Source organism: Pristiophorus japonicus, chromosome 3 (genome assembly GCF_044704955.1).
Source record: "Pristiophorus japonicus isolate sPriJap1 chromosome 3, sPriJap1.hap1, whole genome shotgun sequence".
Classification (NCBI taxonomy): domain Eukaryota; kingdom Metazoa; phylum Chordata; class Chondrichthyes; family Pristiophoridae; genus Pristiophorus; species Pristiophorus japonicus.
In genome coordinates, this window is record NC_091979.1 from 166,573,828 (window position 1) to 166,594,307 (window position 20,480).

A 20,480-nucleotide genomic window follows, 5' to 3' on the forward strand; every position below is an offset into this window, starting at 1 on the left:
AAGCCTTTTGAAAGTCCAAATATACCACATCCACTGGTTCTCCCCTGTTCACTCTACGAGTTACATCCTCAAAAAATTCTAGAAGATTTGTCAAGCATGATTTCCCTTTCATAAATCCACGCTGACTTGGACCGATCCTGTCACTGCTTTCCAAATGCGCTGCTATTTCATCTTTAATAATTGATTCCAACATTTTCCCACCACTGATGTCAGGCTAACCGGTCTATAATTCCCCGTTTTCTCTCTCCCTCCTTTCTTAAAAAGTAGTGTTACATTAGCTACCCGCCAGTCCATAGGAACTGCTCCAGAGTCAATAGACTGCTGGAAAATAATCACCAATGCATCCATTATGAAATTATGAGTGTGATGTATCATACCGTGGCAGCCTTACACAACAGCAGCCTTGTATAACAATTATGCACATCAATCCCACACTCTGAGCACAGCCACTGTTCTGAAAACATAATTTGCTATGTGTCTAAATAAAAACACAAACAGAGACAAATTACAATTAAAAGTGGCTTTATTTGAATTATTTTACATCTGCTGTAAACTTTCAGAAAACATTGCAATCTTCTGCAAACACTGATGTACTAAACATTATCTGTGATCAAACTTCACTGAAGTAAGTGTACTTCTGTTTAATGGCTCACATGTCAGGTAGATTTGTGTAATCAGAAAAGCAAAAGTAACACTCCTAATGTGTATTGGCAGTTCTCAGTTAGCTTGCTAAAGGACAGGCAGGGCAACAGAAGAGTTGGTCCTACATTGGCCAAAATAAAGTAATTCCATCTGTTTCACACTACTGGAATAAATAATTTTATTACTGAAGATGTTCTGTTGGTTTAACCAGTCGATCATCATCTTCTCACGAGGTGCATTTCCCTCACCTTAATTTTTTTTAATGTGCATCTGTTGTGGTAGTCTTTAAAGCTTCCCAAGGAAAAAAAATTTAATTTTGAAATGCCACAGGCAATATATTTACAGATAAAATACACAATGTATGTTACATTCAGTTATCTGTTTAATTTTTGTAGATAACCAGTTGATTGTAAAGATTTCAAAGTCAAAAGGTGGAATAGTACTGAAATAGATGCTGCAGCAATTCTCTGCCCCTCATCAATAAAGTGACCCACACACCCAAAGGTGTGAAGAAATATGATAGTTCTGCGATGGTTGCACTTGCACTGTTCATCGCTAATTAAAGACTTGTGTAAAACATGGAATAATGCCTTCATAATGACAAGATCTGGTCAGAGGTTGCCTCAAGATCAGAGTGCCCATTACAGAACAAAGCACCTCAATCACAATTACACTGGCTTACACATTAAGAGCTGTACATTTCTCCCAGAACTCTCCTCCCCCTCCCAATAATCCAGTACCTCAGAAAGAGAGTTAATCCACAAATACAATGTACTTCTCTTCCAATCCAATGAGATAAAGAAATAAAAATGCTTTCTTCAACTGGAACTTTGCATCTCTGGATTCCTGCTACTTCATGCCACGAGCAAACATTCCAAAACATAGTAGGGACAGCTACTGACAGGAATCCGGCAAAGCAAAGAAATTTCCTCCAACACATCCACATATAAAGAATACTTTCTGGTGGTGAACTCTCAAAGGCTGTAGGTCCCAGAGCTCAAACATTTCCAAGCTCTGCATGCTATATGTCTGCATTAGAAAATCCCGAGAGAGGCTTCCCCTGCACAGCTTTGAAGATACCACCAGAGACCTCAAATCTGCCTCCTTCTCTGACATCAACCAGTACAAATCGGTCCACATTTTTCCACTGTGTTTCCAAAAATTTCAGAATAAATATATCGGTCTGATCAGATCCAGCATGCTTTTAATTCATGTACTCTCATCAGTGTAGATCTGGCACCAGCACCAGAAATACCTATAGCTAACACTGGCAAGCAGCAGCCTTGTAGTGGAAAATTATACTTATGATGATCCTTATGTTGCTGGCACAGGCTCCAATACCAGCTGGTGAATACTGACCTGTACAAAGTGCTGATCTGTTATTTGTGTTTGTTGATATTTCAAGGATACATATTGGGTAGACCATCAAAACTGAGAATATTTCTTTAAGCAGCTCTGAGCAGCTATTTTTGTTAAAATGTTCAGATGCCCCCACTGTTCATTCTTACGGAGCAGGTTGAGCAGAAGGTTCATGCATATGACAAAAAAATTTTTAAATCTTGCCTTACAAAATAGGCAAATACATTCCTGTTCCTGGAGTGGAAGAAAAGCTTTAACCTGGTCTGTGTCTGCCACCAGGATCTCCCATATGTTTCATGATAGCCCAGGAATCTCCCCACACCAGGGTGCTATTGAGCACTAGTCACTGGGAGCCACCGGTTTCTTTGGTTGCATACATGGAGTGGAATTAAGATCTTCAGTCTCCTGGTCCAGCTATCTCAGGCATGCAGGACCCAGATGCTGGTAGACTCCCATCTTCAGATTCCTCTTTCACTTGGCTAATACAACTGTCCTGGGCTAGAATCACATTTAAAAACAAGTCAAGTGAAGAGCAACCATACGGACCAAAACAACAAAAAATTACTTATTAATAAACAAGTTTTCTTTCAAGTGAGAGAGAGATACAGATACCTGTATCCATGTAATAAATTTAAAACTATGTCATTAGGACTTACTAATTATGGTGTGGTATCAGTCAGAATGTAACACTTAAAAACAGAAATATGCAGTCTGAAATGTCACGTAGGCATCAATTTTCAAGAGTGCTGCATGAGGAAACTGTTTGAAATTAGCCAAGAGAAGTTAAGGTACATATCCTTCCATTGGGTGCTGCTGAGAATTGTTGGCAATGCAGTTAAAACAGTCTTTCACTTTACCCTGCACTTGAATTTGATTTACAACTCCAAATGAAGTAAGGCAAGTTGTCTATTCCGGGGAAAGCTCCAGTACTTCCTGAAAAGTAGTACGATGTGGTTGGGGGAGGCATTTAATCAACCACAGACCTCAGTGCCCTGAACTCCTTAAAGTGGTGCAATCTGGCGACTGGCTGGCTGCAGTCATTCTAAACCCCAAAGACAACAGCTAGTACCCTGTTATGACAGAATGGATAAAGGTCTCCCCTCTCTAATGGCCATCAAGGAACATAAACAACATCGGCAAGGTAAATTCAATCACCTTTGTTAGGAGTCCAGATTGCAAAAGAGCACACATTATTTTTAGATTATCTACTTTTGGTACAGTCTTTCTAATTCTTTGAATGAGGTTTAATTTCCACATAACAGGGTACTATTGGCTGTTGAGTATGTGAAAAATTAGATTTGCCATTTCCCCTTTATAAAAAATTACACCAAGGGTAATCCTTGCCTGTTATACTGTACAAGAAGTCCTGCTCTCAATTTTTTATCCAGAGACATCAGAACACAACCTTGGAACTAGCAGAGTGCAATATAATAATGCAAAATATCACACAACTTCCCAAATGCCGTGATTAACTACTGTAGAATCTTGTTTGCCTTGGAAAGATTGCTGCTACTGTGAGTCATTTGGTAAAGACCCATGAGGAGGGGGGGTAATGTGAGCTTGACCAGCAGCACTCTGTACTAGTACAGAGCATCCTCAGTGTTGATCCTGAGGTAGTGTGTGTGGGACTATCTGATCCCAATATGGAAATATTTGAGGTCCAGGATGACTGCAGCCAGCCAGTCACCAGATTGCACCACTTTTCCCTCAGATTAAGGCGTTCAGGGCACTGAGGTCTATGGTTGATTAAATGCCTCCCTGGTTGTCGTACATACCGGTTGTTGTACTTCTTTTCGAGAACATAAGAATATAAGAAATAGGAACAGGAGTAGGCCATACTGCCCCTCAAGCCTGGTCCGCCATTCAAGATCATGGACCCAGATCCACTTCCTCGCCCGCTCCCCATAACCCCTTATCGTTTAAGAAACTGTCTATTTCTGTCTTAAATTTATTTAATGTTCCAGCTTACACAGTTCTCTGTGGCAGCAAAGTGCAGAGTTACAACCCTCAGAGAAGAAATTTCTCCTCATCTCTGTTTTAAATGGGTGGCCCCTTATTCTAAGATCATACCCTCTAGTTCTAGTCTCCCCCAGCAATGGAAACATCCTCTCTGCATCCACCTTGTCAAGCCCTTTCATAATCTTATACGTTTCGATAAGATCACACCTCATTCTTCTGAATTCCAATGAGTAGAGGCCCAACCTACTCAACCTTTCCTCATAAGTCAACCCCCTCATCCCCTGAATCAACCGAGTGAACCTTCTCTGAACTGCCTCCAAAATATATCCTTTCGTAAATATGGAAACCAAAACTGCATGCAGTATTCCAGGTGTGGCCTCACCAATACCCTGTATAGCTGCAGCAAGACTTCTTTGCTTTCATACTCCATCCCCTTTGCAATAAAGGCCAAGATACCATTGGCCTTCCTGATCACATGCTGTACCCGCATACTATCCTTTTGTGTTTTATGCATAAGTACCCCCAGGTCCTGCTGTACTGCAGCACTTTGCAATCTTTCTCTCCATTTAAATAATTACTTGCTCTTTGATTTTTTTCTGGCAAAGTGCATGACCTCACACTTTCTAACATTATACTCCATCTGCCAAATCTTTGCCCACTCACTTAGCCTGTCTATGTCCTTTTGCAGCTTTTTTGTGTCCTCCTCACACATTGCTTTTCCTCCCATCTTTGTATAGTCAGCAAACTTGGAAGAAGGGACTGAGTGTAACGTAGCCAAGTCGTTAATGTAGAATATCGAGTTGGGGTCCCAGCACTGATCCCTGCGGCACCCCACTAGTTACTGGTTGCCATCCAGAGAATGAACCATTTATCCCGACTCTCTGTTCGTTAGCCAATCCTCTGTCCATGCTAATATATTACCCCCAACCCCATGAACTTTTATCTTGTGCAGTAACCTTTTATGTGGCACCTTGTCAAATGCCTTCTGGAAGTCCAAATACACCACATCCACTGGTTCCCCTTTATCCACCCTGTTCGTTACATCCTCAAAGAACTCCAGCAAATTTGTCAAACATGACTTCCCCTTCATAAATCCATGCTCACTCTGCCTGACTGAATTTTGCTTATCCAAATGTCCTACTACTGCTTCTTTAATAATGGACTCCAACATTTCCCCAACCACAGATGTTAGGCTAACTGGTCTATAGTTTCCTGCTTTTTGTCTGCCTCCTTTTTTAAATAGGGGCGTTACATTTGCAGTTTTCCAATCTGCTGGGACCTCCCCAGAATCCAGGGAATTTTGGTAAATTACAATCAATGCATCCACAATCTCTGCCACTACTTCTCTTAAGACCCAAGGAGTACTGGAACTTTCCCCGGAATAGACGACTTGCCTTACTTCATCTGGAAGTGGAAGACTATGAATTGGCAGGTAATTGACAGAACAGGAATCACAGCTAGAGCTGCTTTTGAGCAAGCTTTCCCAAAACTGTCAAGTTAAGACTAGGCTACAGATTCTTCATAGTGATGTGTGCGATAAGAAAAGGGACTTGGGTTGGTACCTAAAACCACACAAAATTTTGGTCCGCCATATCTACAATATTATTCATTCCAAGTCTGAATATAGCTCGTTATGAAGCAATCTGGATAATGTACTATTTGACTCAAGAGTGAGCTGGGGCTTTGAGCTTCAGTTCCAGTTTGTGTGTGTGTTAGGTGGGGAAAGAGTCTGAACAGCATGTCCTAGTTTGAAGTAGTTGATTGTCTAAAAAATCTAAAGTCTGAGAGATACTAGAGTTGGACAACACTAGAGTTGCTCTGGTAGAAGTAAGTACCAGTGCTAATAAATTGTTGCAGGGATTGTATGGTGGCGGAGTCGGAGCCTGTTTAACAAACAAGGTACATGGTATAAAATTACTTATAATGACTGAAAACATGAACTCCAAGAAAATCTCTGATTGGTGCGTCTTGTGTGACAATTTGTTCTTTCATTTACAAGCAGGTTACTAGCGATAGTGCATATGGTCTGTGACTATAACTGCTTCTTGTGCAGCCATATTGTCAAAATGGCACCTGCTCTGAAGCTGGATTGGCTCCATCAGCCAGTACTAATGTTTGTGCTGGTGGAAACAAAAGCACCCGAGCCAGTTGGAAGACCAGGGTCCTTTGGTCATTCTGATAGTGTCTGTGGTAACCAAATCAAAAGCTGGAAACATCTGACGACCAATGCTGGACGATATTAGTGGCACCTGGAGACCCCTGCTCCCAATGCCCTTCCATTTCACATGAATCAACTCAGAGTTTGGCAAGACCAATGCACATTCAAGTCTAGAAAGTGCTCCCTAACCACACTGGAGGCATGGCTAGTTCTGGAGCACTAGTCTTCAGCATGACAGCCTGGATGAGACCCACAGCCTTTGTTGTATCCAGAGTGGTCAGCCATTTCTTGATATCATGTGGAGTGAATCGAATTGGCTGAAGACTGCCTTCTGTAATGATGGGGACCTCAGGAGGAGGCTGAGATGGATCAACTCAACACTTCTGGCTCAAGATGGTTGCGAATGCTTCAGCCTCGTCTTTTGCACTCTCATGCTGGGCTCTGCCATTGTTCAGGATGGGGTTGTTTATGGAGCCTTCTCCTTCCGTTAGTTGTTTAATTGTCCACCATCATGTGGCAGGATTGCAGAGCTTGGATCGAATCTGTTGGTTGTGAGATCACTTAACTCTGTCTATAGCATGCTGTTTCATTGTTTAGCATGTATTGTGGAAGCTGTGTTGCAGCTGCCCCAGGTTGGCACTTCATTTTTAGATACACCTGGTACTGCTCCTGACATGCTCCTCCACATTCATCATTAAACTCGGCTTGGTCCCATGACTTGATGGTAATGGTGGAGTGAGGGATATGTCGGGCCATGAGGTTACAGATTGTGGTGGAACACATTTCTGCTACTGATGGCCCACTGCGCCTCATGAATGCCCAGTTGAGTTGTTAGATCTGTTCTCAATAAATCCCATTTAGCATGGCGGTAGTGCCAGACAATAGTGCAGCGTAGATTTATTAGAATGATACTTGTACTCCAAGAGTTAAATTATGAGGATAGATTACACAAACTAGGGTTGTATTCTCTGGAATTTAGATGGTTAAGCGGTGATTTATCAAAGTTGTTGAGATATTATGGGGAACTGATAGGGTAGATAGAGAGAACCTATATCCGTTGGTTGGGGAATCTAGGACGAGGGGCATAGTCAAAAAATTAGACTGGCCTTTCAGGAGTGAAGTTAGGAGACACTTCTACACACTGGACTTTTTGTACTTTCTTCTGCAAACGGCAATTGATGCATGGTCAATTGTTAATTTTAAATCTGACATTGATAGATTTTGTTAACCAAAGGTATTAAGGGATATGGGGCAAAGACGGATATTACGGAGTTAGGTCACAGATCAGCCGTGATCTCATTAAATGGCGAAATAGGCTCGAGGGGCTCCTGTTCGTATGTTACTATTTCTACTTGTCCTGATAACTGAATGGCATGCTCGGCAACCTCAGAGGGCATTAAGAGTCACCAGCATAGCGTGGGACTGCAGTCATGTATAGGCCAAACTGGGTAGGGATCAAATCTTAAACCCAGCAACTGGCATGGACCGGTGACTGCAACTGGATATGATGGCGGTCAAGGTCAAAAAAAGTTTCATGGGATTTTGCTCTCAGCAAACCAGAAAGCCACTCCAGATGAAGAACACTGAAACTAACTTTCACTTTTGAGGCACATAACAGAACTGAATAAGAGGCCATACTTTAGTATGCATCTTCAATTCTTTCTGCTGCCAAAGGGAAAGAAAGAATTGAAGATGCAGACTAAAGTATGGCCTCTTATTCAGTGCATCAGGGAACTAGATTGTTAATTGTGCAATTTTTCGTAGTCATATTGCTTGATTTATTCACCTGCAATCCCCAAGTAGGCGAGAGCTAAAATTCTATTTTATGTGTGTTATGTCTCAAATAAAGCAACGTGACTGGGTACTGTAGATTTGAGCAAGTGTGACCTGGCACAGCATGGGAGGCCTGCTTATATGCAGTGCTCCCAAGGAATGCTGGGATCCCTTGGGACTCCCAACAGATGTGCCCTCTGGTGGCAGTAAAATGCTGGTTACCCACCCCCCCCAAGTCAATAGTACAATTACTAGGGCTTTCCGCTCCTTAGTCGATCGTCTCGGTACAAACACAGGTGCAGGTGAGTTGGTTGGGTCTTCGCTGGGCTGCTGCACAGCTGGCCTTGCTGGGCTGCTGGGGATGATGAGTTCAGCTTCGTGGTCAACCGTGATGTCGATTGCCACTTGTATGTGTATCGGAGGGTTGAAGTTGGTGGTGTCCTCTTCAGGTTGCTCGTGGCTGCCTGTGAATCGCAGTTTGGTTTGGTCCAAATGCTTTCTGCAAGTTAGTCCATTTGCAAGTTTGACCTCAAACACCCTACTTCCTTCTTTGGCTATGACAGTACCAGCAAGCCATTTGGGACCATGTTCATAGTCGAGTACAAATACAGGGTCATTGACTTCAATATCACGTGACAAATTTGCGTGATCATGATACATGCTTTGTTGATGCTGCCTGCCCTCGACATGATCATGGAGATCAGGGTGGACTAGAGAGAGCCTTGTTTTGAGCGCCCCTTTCGTGAGCAGTTTGGCAGGTGGAACCCCGGTGAGCGAGTGGGGTCTTGTGCGGCAGCTGAGCAGGACTCGGGACAGGCGGGTCTTCAGGGAGCCTTCCGACACGCGTTTCAAGCTTTGCTTGATGGTTTGGACTGCCCGTTCTGCCTGGCCGTTAGATGCGGGCTTGAACGGGGCAGATGTGATGTGCTTGATCCCTTTGCAGGTCATGAATTCCTTGAATTCAGCGCTGGTGAAGCACAGCCCATTGTTGCTGACAAGGACATCAGGTAGGCCGTGCATGGCAAACATGGCTTGTAGGCTTTCGATGGTGGCAGTGGACGTGCTTACAGACATTATTACACACTCAATCCATTTTGAATATGCATCCACAACAACCAAGAACATTTTGCCTAGCAACGGGCCAGTGAAGTCAACGTAGATCCTAGACCATGGTTTGGAGGGCATGACCACAAATTTAGTGGTGCCTCCCTGGGTGCATTGCTCAGTTGAGAGCAAGTGTTGCATTGGCGCATGCAAGACTCCAAATCTGAGTCGATGCCGGGCCACCACACATGGGATCTGGCTACGGCTTTCATCATTACTATGCCTGGGTGGGTACTGTGTAGGTCGCGTATGAACATTTCCCTTCCTTTCTTAGGCAAAACCACGCGATTCCCCCACAAGACAGTCCGCCTGTATGGACATTTCGTCTTTGCGCCACTGGAACGGCTTGATCTCTTCATGCATCTCCGCTGGGATGCTGGACCAGCTCCCATGGAGGACACAGTTTTTTTTTTAAAACAAAGGACAGTAAAGGATCCTGGCTGGTCCAGGTCCTGATCTGGCGGGCTGTAACAGGTGACTTTTCGTTTTCAAATGCATCCATCACCAAGAGCAAGTCTGCAGGCTGTGCAATTTCCACCCCGGAGGTAGCAATGGTAGCCGACTGAGAGCATCAGCACAGCTCTCTGTGCCTGGCCTGTGGCAAATTATAGTTATACACAGACAGCATGAGCACACATCTTTGGATGCGAGCAGAGGCATTGGTATTAATACCTTTGCTCTCTGAGAATAGCGATGTGAGCGGCTTATGGTCAGTTTCTAACTCGAACTTAAGCCCAAACAGATACTGATGTATTTTTTTCACCCCGTAAATGCATGCCAGAGCTTCTTTTTCAATCATGCTGTAGGCCCTTTCGGTTTTGGACAAACTCCTGGATGCAGAAGCGACTGGTTGCAATGTTCCCGATTCATTTGCTTGTTGTAATACACATCCTACCCCGTACGAAGACGCATCGCAAGCTAGCACTAAACATTTACATGGGTCATACAGAACAAGCAGTTTGTTGGAACATAACAGATTTCTGGCTCTCAAAAGCAGTCTCGTGATTTCCCCCATATCCAGTCATCTCCCTTGCGTAGCAAAACATGTAGAGGTTCTAGCAAGGTGCTTAACCCGGGTAGGAAATTACCAAAATAATTAAGGAGTCCCAGGAACGACCGCAGCTCCGTCACGTTCTGTGGTCTCAGTGCATTCTTGATGGCCTCCGACACGGCATCGGTGGGTCCGATGCTGTCTGCCGAGATTCTTCTCTACCTAAGAACTCTACCTCTGGCGCCAGGAAAACACACTTCGAGCGTTTCAACCCGAGTCCCACACGATCTAGCCAGTTTAGAACCTCTTCCAGGTTCTGCAAGTGTTCGATGGTGTCCCGATCTGTGATCAATATGTCGTCCTGGAAAACCACGGTGCACGGAACCGACTTTAGCAGATTTTCCATGTTTCTTTGCAAAATAGCCGCGGCTGATCGAATCCCAAACGAGCATCTATTGTAGATGAACAGACCTTTGTGCGTGTTGATGCAGGTGAGGCCTTTCGAAGATTCCGCCAGCTCCTGCGGCATGTAGGCTGAGGTCAGGTCTAACTTGGTGAACGTCTTCCCTCCTGCCAGCGTTGTAAATAAGGTGTCTGCCTTGAGTAGCAGCGAAAAACGGTTAATCGTTACTTTATAGTCCCCACAAATTCTGACCGTGCCATCACCCTTGAGAACCGGAACAATCGGATTGGCCCACTCGTTGCACTCAACCGGCGCAATGATGTCCTCTCGTTGCAGCCTGTCCAGCTTGATCTCCACTTTCTCTCGCATCATGTACAGTACCACCCGTGCCTTGTGGTGGATGGGTCGTGTACCGGGAACCAAGTGGATCTGCACCTTCACCCCAGAGAAATTTCCGATGCCTGGCTCAAACAATGACGGGAACTTGCTCAAAACCTGGGCACATGAGACATCGTCGACGGACGAAAGCGCTCCCATGTCGTCCCAGTTCCAGCGGATTTTTCCCAGCCGAACAGTGTGGGACCATCTCCTGGTACAATCCATAGTGGTAATTCGTGCACCGTTCCATCAAAGGAGACTTTTACTGCTGCACTGCCAATTACAGGGATCAGCTCTTTAGTGTAAGTTCTCAGCTTGATATGAATAGGCCTCAGCTTGGACCTTTGTGCCTTGTTGCACCACAGCCTCTCGAAGGCCTTTTTGCTGATAGACTGACTCGCACCCATGTCCAATTCCATAGATACTGGAATTCCGTTCAGTTCAATTTTTAACTTGATTGGTAGACATTTCATGGTGAAGGTATGTATCCCGTACACTTCTGCCTCCTCGGTTCGAGTCTTTAGTTCAGTTTGATCCGCCATGGATCGGTGTTCCTCTGCAACGTGGTGATTTGCAGGGTTTGCCGCTCGTCTGCCCATTTGCTGGAGGTGTCCCATTGTTCCACAGCCTTTGCACGCATAGTGTTTGAAGCGGCATTGATGGGCTCGATGATCACCTCCGAAGCGCCAACAAAGTGTTAATTGCCTCGCATTGACACGATGGCGGACTTCGAGTCATCTGAGGTCGTGCAGCTGCAGGCGTGTACGCTCTGCCATATGCATTCCTGCCTGAAAACGATGTTACTTTGTGAACAGTACTTGCCGATGCATCTTTATGCTGTGAAATTTGTTTGGTGTTATCGTTGGAGAACATAAATGCCTGGGCTATCGTTATGGCTTTGCTCAGGTTCGATGTTTCAACAGTCAGTAGTTTGCAAAGGATAACCTCATGGCCAATGCCAAGCACAAAAACGTCTCTTAGCATTTGCTCCAGGAATCCAATGAATTCGCAATGTCCTGCAAGGCGCCTTAGCTCGGCAACATAGCTCGCCACTTCCTGGCCTTCAGACCGTTGACATGTATAAAATTGATACCTTGCCATCAGAACGCTCTCCTTCGGATTTAGGTGCTCCCAGACCAGCGTACACAGTTCTTTATACAATTTGGTTGTTGGTTTCACCAGAGCAAGAAGATTCTTCATGAGGCCATAGGTTGTTGCCCCGCAGACGGTGAGGAGGATCGCCCTTCGTTTGGCAGCGTTCTCATTCCCTTCCAGCTCGTTGGCTACTAAGTATTGGTGGAGTCGCTCCACGAAGACTTCCCAATCGTCACCTTCTGAGAATTTCTCCAGGATACCAACAGTTCTCTGCATTTTCGCGTGATGGTTCGTTATCTACTACTCGACGCCAGTTGTTATGTCTCAAATAAAGCAACGTGACTGAGTAACGTAGACTTGAGCAAGTGCGACCTTAGTCTTTTTATTCTGACTCGAGTGACCTGGCATGGGAGGCCTGCTTATACGCAGTACTTCCAAAGGATGGTGGGATCCCTTGGGACTCCAACAGATGTGCCCTCTGGTGGCGGTAGAATGCTGGTTACAAGGTGTTGCATACATAACAATGTGAAACTTCAAAAATGAGGAAGAATTGTACAACCTTTATTGGTCACAATTTCTTGGCAGTTCTGACGATGGGTCATCGACCCGAAACGTTAACCCTGCTTCTCTCCACAGATGCTGCCTGACCAACTGAGATTTCCAGCATTTTCTGTTTCTATTTCAGATTCCAACATCCGCAGTATTTTGCTTTTGGACATGAGTGTTTGAGAAGGCTACATTATCTAATATTGTTCTACCAAAACTTAAAATAGGCAGATGCACATATCCTCCTCTTTGTAGTACTGACTGAAGATTAAACCGATAGTATATGATAGAGAACACTGTTTTTGTATAATTTCAAAAAAGACACAGTTCCCAAGTTTTGGAAATTTATTTCAGTGAGGTTGATTTGTCAGCTTGGCTGAATGGCAGCACCATCACCTCCAAGGCAGAGATGGTTCAAGCCCCACTGCAGGACTTGAGCACACAATCGAGTAATGAAGGACTGTGTATTGTTGGAGGATGTGATGTTCAACTGAGGCCCCGTTAGTCATTCAGATGGACATAAAAGATCCCATGGTATGATTCAAAGAGCAGGGAGTTTGATTGGTGTACGGCTCAACATTTCGCTCTCAACCAACAATGCCAAAACAGATTAACTGGTAATTTATCTCAATTGCTGTTTCTTGTACCATGCTGTGAATATATTTACATAAGAACATAAGGACTAGGAACAGAGTAGGCCATCTAGCCCCTCGAGCGTGCTACGCCATTTAACAAGATCATGGCTGATCTGGCCGTGGACTCAGCTCCACTTAGCCACCCGTTCCCCATAACCCTTAATTCTCTTATTGGTTAAAAATCTATCTATGTGATTTGAATACATTCAATGAGCTAGCCACAACTGCTTCCTTGGGCAGAGAATTCCACAGATTCACAACCCTCTGAGAGAAGAAATTCTTTCTCAACTCGGTTTTAAATTGGCTCCCCCGTATTTTGAGGCTGTACCCCCTAGTTCTAGTCTCCCCGACCAGTGGAAACAACCTCTCTGCCTCTATCTTGTCTATCCCTTTCATTATTTTAAATGTTTCTATAAGATCACCCCTCATCCTTCTGAACTCCAACGAGTAAAGACCCAGTCTACTCAATCTACCATCATAAGGTAACCCCCTCATCTCCGGAATCAGCCGAGTGAATCGTCTCTGTACCCCCTCCAAAACTAGTATATACTTCCTTAAGTGAGGTGACCAAAACTGCACACAGTACTCCAGCTGCGGCCTCACCAATACCCTGTACAGTTGCAGCAGGACCTCCCTGCTTTTGTACTCCATCCCTCTCGCAATGAAGGCCAACATTCTATTCGCCTTCCTGATTACCTGCTGCACCTGCAAACTAATAGTTTGCGATTTATGCACAAGGACCCCCAGGTCCCTCTGCACCGCAGCATGTTGTAATTTCTCCCCATTCAAATAATATTCCCTTTTACTGTTTTTTTTTTCCCCCCAAGGTGGATGACCTCACATTTTCCGACATTGTATTCCATCTGCCAAACCTTAGCCCATTCGCTTAACCGATCTAAATCTCTTTGCAGCCTCGTTGTGTCCTCTACACAACCCGCTTTCCCACTAATCTTTGTGTCATCTGCAAATGTTTTTACACTACACTCCGTCCCCTCTTCCAGGTCATCTATGTATATTGTAAACAGTTGTGGTCCCAGCACCGATCCCTGTGGCACACCACTAACCACCGATTTCCAACCCAAAAAGGACCCATTTATCCTGACTCTCTGCTTTCTGTTAGCCAGCCAATTCTCGATCCATGCTAATACATTTCCACTAACCCTGCGTACCTTTATCTTCTGCAGTAACCTTTTGTGTGGCACCTTATCGAATGCCTTTTGAAAATCTAAATACATCACATCCATCGGTACACCTCTATCCACCATGCTCGTTATATCCTCAAAGAATTCCAGTAAATTAGTTAAACATGTTTTCCCCTTCATGAATCCATGTTTCGTCTGCTTGATTGCACTATTCCTATGTAGATGTCCCGCTATTTCTTCCTTAATGATAGCTTCAAGCATTTTCCCCACTACAGATATTAAACTAACCAGCCTATAGTTACCTGCCTTTTGTCTGCCCCCTTTTTTAAACAGAGGCGTTACATTAGCTGCTTTCCAATCCGCTGGTACCTCCCCAGAGTCCAGAGAATTTTGGTAGATTATAACGAATGCATCTGCTATAACTTTCGCCATCTCTTTTCATACCCTGGGATGCATTTCATCAGGACCAGGGGACTGGTCTTCCTTGAGTCCCATTAGCCTGTCCAGCACTACCCTTCTAGTAGTAGTGATTGTCTCAAGGTCCTCCCGTCCCACATTCCCGTGACCAGCAATTTTTGGCATGGTTTTTGTGTCTTCCACTGTGAAGACCGAAGCAAAATAATTGTTTAAGGTCTCAGCCATTTCCACATTTCCCATTATTAAATCCCCCTTCTCTTCTTCTAAGAGACCAACATTTACTTTAGTCACTCTCTTCCATTTTATATATCGGTAAAAGCTTTTACTATCTGTTTTTATGTTTTGCGCAATTTTACTTTCGTAATCTATCTTTCCTTTCTTTATCGCTTTCTTAGTCATTCTTTGCTGACGTTTAAAATTTTCCCAATCTTCTATTTTCCCATTAACCTTGGCCACCTTATACGCATTGGTTTTTAATTTGATACTCTCCTTTATTTCCTTGGTTATCCACGGCTGGTTATCCCTTCTCTTACCGCCCTTCTTTTTCACTGGAATATATTTTTGTTGAGCACTATGAAAGAGCTCCTTAAAAGTCCTTCACTGTTCCTCAATTGTGCCACCGTTTAGTCTGCGTTCCCAGTCTACTTTAGCCAACTCTGCCCTCATCCCACTGTAGTCCCCTTTGTTTAAGCATAGTACTCTCGTTTGAGACACTACTTCCTCACCCTCAATCTGTATTACAAATTCAATCATACTGTGATCCCTCATTCCGAGAGGATCTTTTACTAGGAGATCGTTTATTATTCCTATCTCATTACACAGGACCAGATCTAAGATAGCTTGTTCCCTTGTAGGTTCTGTAACATACTGTTCTAAGAAACAATCCCGTATGCATTCTATGAATTCCTCCTCAAGGCTACCCCGTGCAATTTGATTTGACCAATCGATATGTAGGTTAAAATCTCCCATGATTACTGCCGTTCCTTTTTCACATGCCTCTATTATTCCCTTGATTATTGCCCGCCCCACCGTGAAGTTATTATTTGGGGGCCTATAAACTACATCCACCAGTGACTTTTTCCCCTTACTATCTCTAATCTCCACCCACAATGATTCAACATTTTGTTCATTGGCGCCAATATCGTCTCTCACAACTGCCCTGATATCTTCCTTTATTAACAGAGCTACCCCACCTCCTTTCCCTTCTTGTCTATCTTTTCGAATTGTCAGATACCCCTGTATGTTTAATTCCCAGTCTTGGCCACCCTGCAACCACGTTTCTGTAATGGCCACCAAATCATACCCATTTGTAATGATTTGTGCCGTCAATTCATTTACTTTATTTCGAATTTGCTTTGTTTTCCTGTATAACAATGACTACACTTCAAAAGTAAGCACTTTGGGATGTTCTGAAGACACGAAAGATGCTATATAAATGCATAGAAAAGTTTTTTCTTTTCTCTTTAAATGAAACACGATTTACTCCTCATCAGATAGAACAATGTTTAACTATAAGATTCTGAGATACGGCAGAGGGAAGATTGATGTGGAATGTTATGTTAAATGGGAATGAACTGTATCTAAGCTCAGAGCAAGAGGGAGATCTTGGGGTTTTGGTAGACAAGACACTAAAACCATCAGCACAATGTTTCCAGGTTGTTAAAAAGCTAACAAAATATTGGGATCATAGCAAGAAGTATAACAGAGGTCATTTTAAAACTGTATTTCACACTGATGAAACCACATCTGGAGCAGCTTGTGTAGTTTTGGTCTCTCCATTTGAAAAAGGATTTTCAGCTATTGGAGGAGGCAGAGAGAAAGATTACACAGTTGATCTCAGAACTTAAAAGGAATGATGTTTGAGAAAAGATTGACTACCCTTGGTCCATTCTTTCTTGAAAAGGCAAGACAGAAGTGATATGATAGAAGTGTTTAAAATTATGAAAGGTTTCAACAAATTGGATCTAGGTAAGCTTTTCGGCCATGTACAGAATTTAAGCATAGGGAGTCATACCTACAAATTAAGGACAACAAAAGAAAATAGGAAATGCAGGAGTAACTTTTTTTTTACTAATAGGGTGGAACAGATTATTGACATGGGTGATGTAACAAGAAACCTTAATGTGTTTCAAGAAGAAACTAGACAGATACTTGTCAACAAATGAGATTCAGAGTTATTAGAAATGCACCAACACGGAATACTGTGGATTGGTTAGTGGGTTAAGTGGATTGAAGTTTTTCTCCTGCTTGAAACTGTTACCAATGTAAGTGATATGCAATGGGATCAATGCAGAGTGAAATTACTGAATTTTGTATAAATTTAAGCAATAGTATAGAAAATTTACAGATGATACAAAATGTGCATAGTGGTTAATAATTTACATTAAATCCATGTATTGCACCCAATTTAGATATGTTATGGGAATGGGCCTATGTGTGGCAGATGTCTTTCAATATGGACAAATGCAAAGCATACATTTGGTGTTGGAAATCTCCAGTTGTACTAATGTAATAGAAGAAATGTTCCATACAGGTCTACCATTATGGCTATGGATCAAGAACAACACTTGGGATAATAGCTGACAACTCATTAATGGTTCAGTATGTGTATGGTTATGTTACTGGACCAGTAAATCCAGAGGACTAGACTAATAATCCAGAGACACAAGTTCAAATCCCAGCAGCTGGGGAATTTAAATTCAGTTAATTAAAAGAAATCTGGACAAAAAGCTAGTATCAGTAATATTGACCATGAAACTATCGGATAGTTGTGAAAACCCAACTGGTTCACTAACATCCTTTGGGGAAGGAAACCTGCCGTCCTTACCCAGTCTGGTCTATATGTGACTCCAGATCCACAGCAGTGTGGTTGACTCTTAACTGCCCTCTGAAATGGCCATTAGCATTATTAGGAAAACAACTTGGATTGGACATTGCCTTTTTAGGGTCGAGCACAAAACAAAGAGTACTATACTCAGGCTATACAAGGCTTTGTAATACATCTACAGTGTAAAGTTTTGGAAAACCACAAGTGACAAAGGATAAAGACTTTAGAGAAGGTGCAGAGGAATCAGAATGATACATAGCTATAAAGGCATAATTAGCAGGATTGGCTTCAAGAGTTTGGACTATTTATTTCAGAGAAAGGCAAGCCTACAGAAGATATGGTTTTAAATTAATGAAGATGGTTATTTGGGGTGAAACAGAGCGGTAGGACTAAAGGAAATGCATATAATAACCTTAGGAAAGAAATTCTAGTAAATATTTATTTTAGCAAAAAGTCATCACCCTCTCGAACAGACCACTGAAGTATGCGGTGGGTATGGATTTACTATAGTCTACTAAAAGGAACTTAATTGGTTCCTTTGTGAAAAGGACATTTTCAGTTGCAGAATGTAAATCGCTAGTTAACTAGGATTTGAGCAATTATATAATCACAATAGAACATAAGAAATAGGAGCAGGAGTAAGCCATTTGGTCCCGCAAGCCTGCTCTGCCATTTAATAAGATCATGGCTGATGTAATCTTGGGCTCAGCTCCACTTCCCTGCCCGCTCCCCATAACTTTTTACTCCTGGAGCTTTGCTTAACTGCCTTAGGAGTCAGAGAAGAATGACCAAGAATTATTTTCTGAAATACTAAGTTTTATGTTTGGTTTGGGAGATAGGGGTGGGGGTTGCACCATGTCTGGATAGGGTGGGTCTGATAGTCTTTTCCCATCCTTCCTTTCAAATATAGCAGCTATAATGCAATAATAGAGAAAAAAAAATAATAATTTAGTGATTTATTTAGAGATTTGTTTAAATTTCAATGTGAGAACAACCCCAAATTGTGAATTCATTAAACCTAGAATATCTCCAAACAGACTTAAAATTCAAGCACCAAGTTTCATTAACAAGCAAATGTAACTAAACTTACTGACTGTGGAAGGTGATGAGGCTTCCATGATCTGTACAGGGATGGTCTGCCCAGATCCAAGCAAGATCTGGTGAACTCCTCCATCAGGGCCAGTGTCTCCAGCAATAGATGCTCCGACTGTTACCAGCTGCCCCATGCTGACCATATTCTGCTCAGATACGGACACACCGACCAAGGCTGAAGCTGCAGAGTCGCATCCTGACAGCGAGCTGCTGAGCTGGAGGAAGTGAGCTTGGCTGAAAACCTGCTGTTGCTGTGCAGTGGGGCTGCTTGAATCCAACACTGTAGAAGGGCTGCTGATGCCTGGTTGATGGGAATTCAATGTAACAACTGTGGTTGTGTCAGAAGAAGCGAATGCTGGCTGTAACTGTAAGCCCTTAGACAGAGAAAGAAGAAAACAACTTGCAAACACCAATAAATAATTTACTGTAAATAACTAATGTTTTGAACGAACTTCAACCTGCCACATAAAATAGAAATTGCTAAAGGGAAAGAAAATTACTTGGGACACAACCCATTTATGAAAATTCTTGCCCTGGGTTGGGATTAACTGTGGTAAGCTGGAACAGAATGTAACCCAAGGAGCTACTGGTTGCACTAAAATTAGTTTCAGTTTAACCTGAAATTGAAATGTCAAAATTCCTAAGCTTTGATGAAAACTCAATGGCTGAAAGGAAGGACCAAAACCTGATAGAATTTCTTTGGTTTGAAAGTTAAAAGGTAGAATTTTCTTTATCGTGGGAACCAACAGACATAAGTCCCAACAGGAGAAAAAGATCACATCCAGGATCATCTTCAGCATCCAAAGCATGGATTTTCTCAAAGTAAATGCCACTTGTCTTGATGGCTTTGTGGGTAAATGCATATTTTGTGAGATACTAAGCCGTACAGGTTCAATTTGCAGTCTACATTGAGTTAGTTATCTCTTTCCAGGCAGCTTTTGGGGTGCTACAATTGGCCTCAGCACCTCTGATTACAGAGGGTGAACTAAATGTCAAGACTTCTATTGATGATCACTAGTCAGTTACCCTTGCTGGAAAATATGCATGTGGACATCAGCTAAGAACAGATACCTTGCGAGGGTATCTGTATAATGACTACTTGGGTACCAGCCCGCTGGTAGAATCATGGAACTGTACTCAGCAAGAGTAAAAATCTTCAAGATAGGGTCGGAGGGGAAAAGGGACAGCGTCTCAGTTGATTTTTCTCTCCTGGGATGATGGTAGCTCCTATTTGTATGTGGAGATTCAATGAAGGAGGAAGAATTGGAGTTGTACTGATGTCTAACACACAAATATTCAAAGAATTGACACTTTAAAACATACGTACACACTCAACAACAACTTGAATTTACATAGTGGCTTTAACATCCCAAGGCATCCCACAGGAGCATAATCAGACAGAAACTGACACCAAGCCAAAGGAGGAGACATTAGGAGAGGTGACTAAATGCTTGGTCAAAGAGGTAGGTTTTAATTAGTGTCTTAAAGGAGAGAGAGTTAGAGAGGCAAAAAAGTTTGTGGAGGAAATTCCAGAGCTTAGGGCTTAGATGGCTGAAGGCACTTTTGTCAATGGTGGGGCAAAGGAAGTGAGGGATGCACAAGAGGCCGGTGTTGGAAGAACACAGTGGTTAGAGTTAGGGAGCGAGGCTGGAGGATTTGCACAAGGATGAGAATTTTTAAATCAAGGTAGTTGGTAACAGCTGCACTTCCCTTCCATCTTTTTATTCTTCATTAATACATCACCCTGCCCTTGATTGCCAATTGTTTTCATTATCAAGCAGAAATAATCTAGAGTCCCCTCAAAATAATTTGAAGGGGTCGGAAACCTAATTTCGCTCCCCTGGCTTTTGCACTTTTTCCTCCTGGCTCATCTGGGCTGAGACAGATCGTCACCTTCCCAAAACCAGAGCCGGCTCACTGCACTGCCGCAACCCATCGCAAGAAAGAGAGGGGGAAGCA

At 43.0% G+C, this 20,480-nt stretch overlaps 1 protein-coding gene across 1 annotated transcript in view; it reads right to left on the minus strand.

The window, feature by feature from the left end:
• Positions 1-524: 524 nt before the first annotated feature.
• Positions 525-20,480, minus strand: part of LOC139254652 (calcium-responsive transcription factor-like) — a 118,921-nt gene continuing 98,965 nt past the window's right edge. The window contains exons 14-16 of the mRNA XM_070873783.1: positions 19,269-19,366; positions 18,520-18,895; positions 525-2,499 (exon numbers count right to left, since the gene is read on the minus strand). Of these exons, the coding sequence (XP_070729884.1) occupies positions 2,399-2,499; positions 18,520-18,895; positions 19,269-19,366 (575 nt within the window). The 3' untranslated portion in view covers positions 525-2,398. The remainder of the gene's footprint in view (positions 2,500-18,519; positions 18,896-19,268; positions 19,367-20,480) is intronic.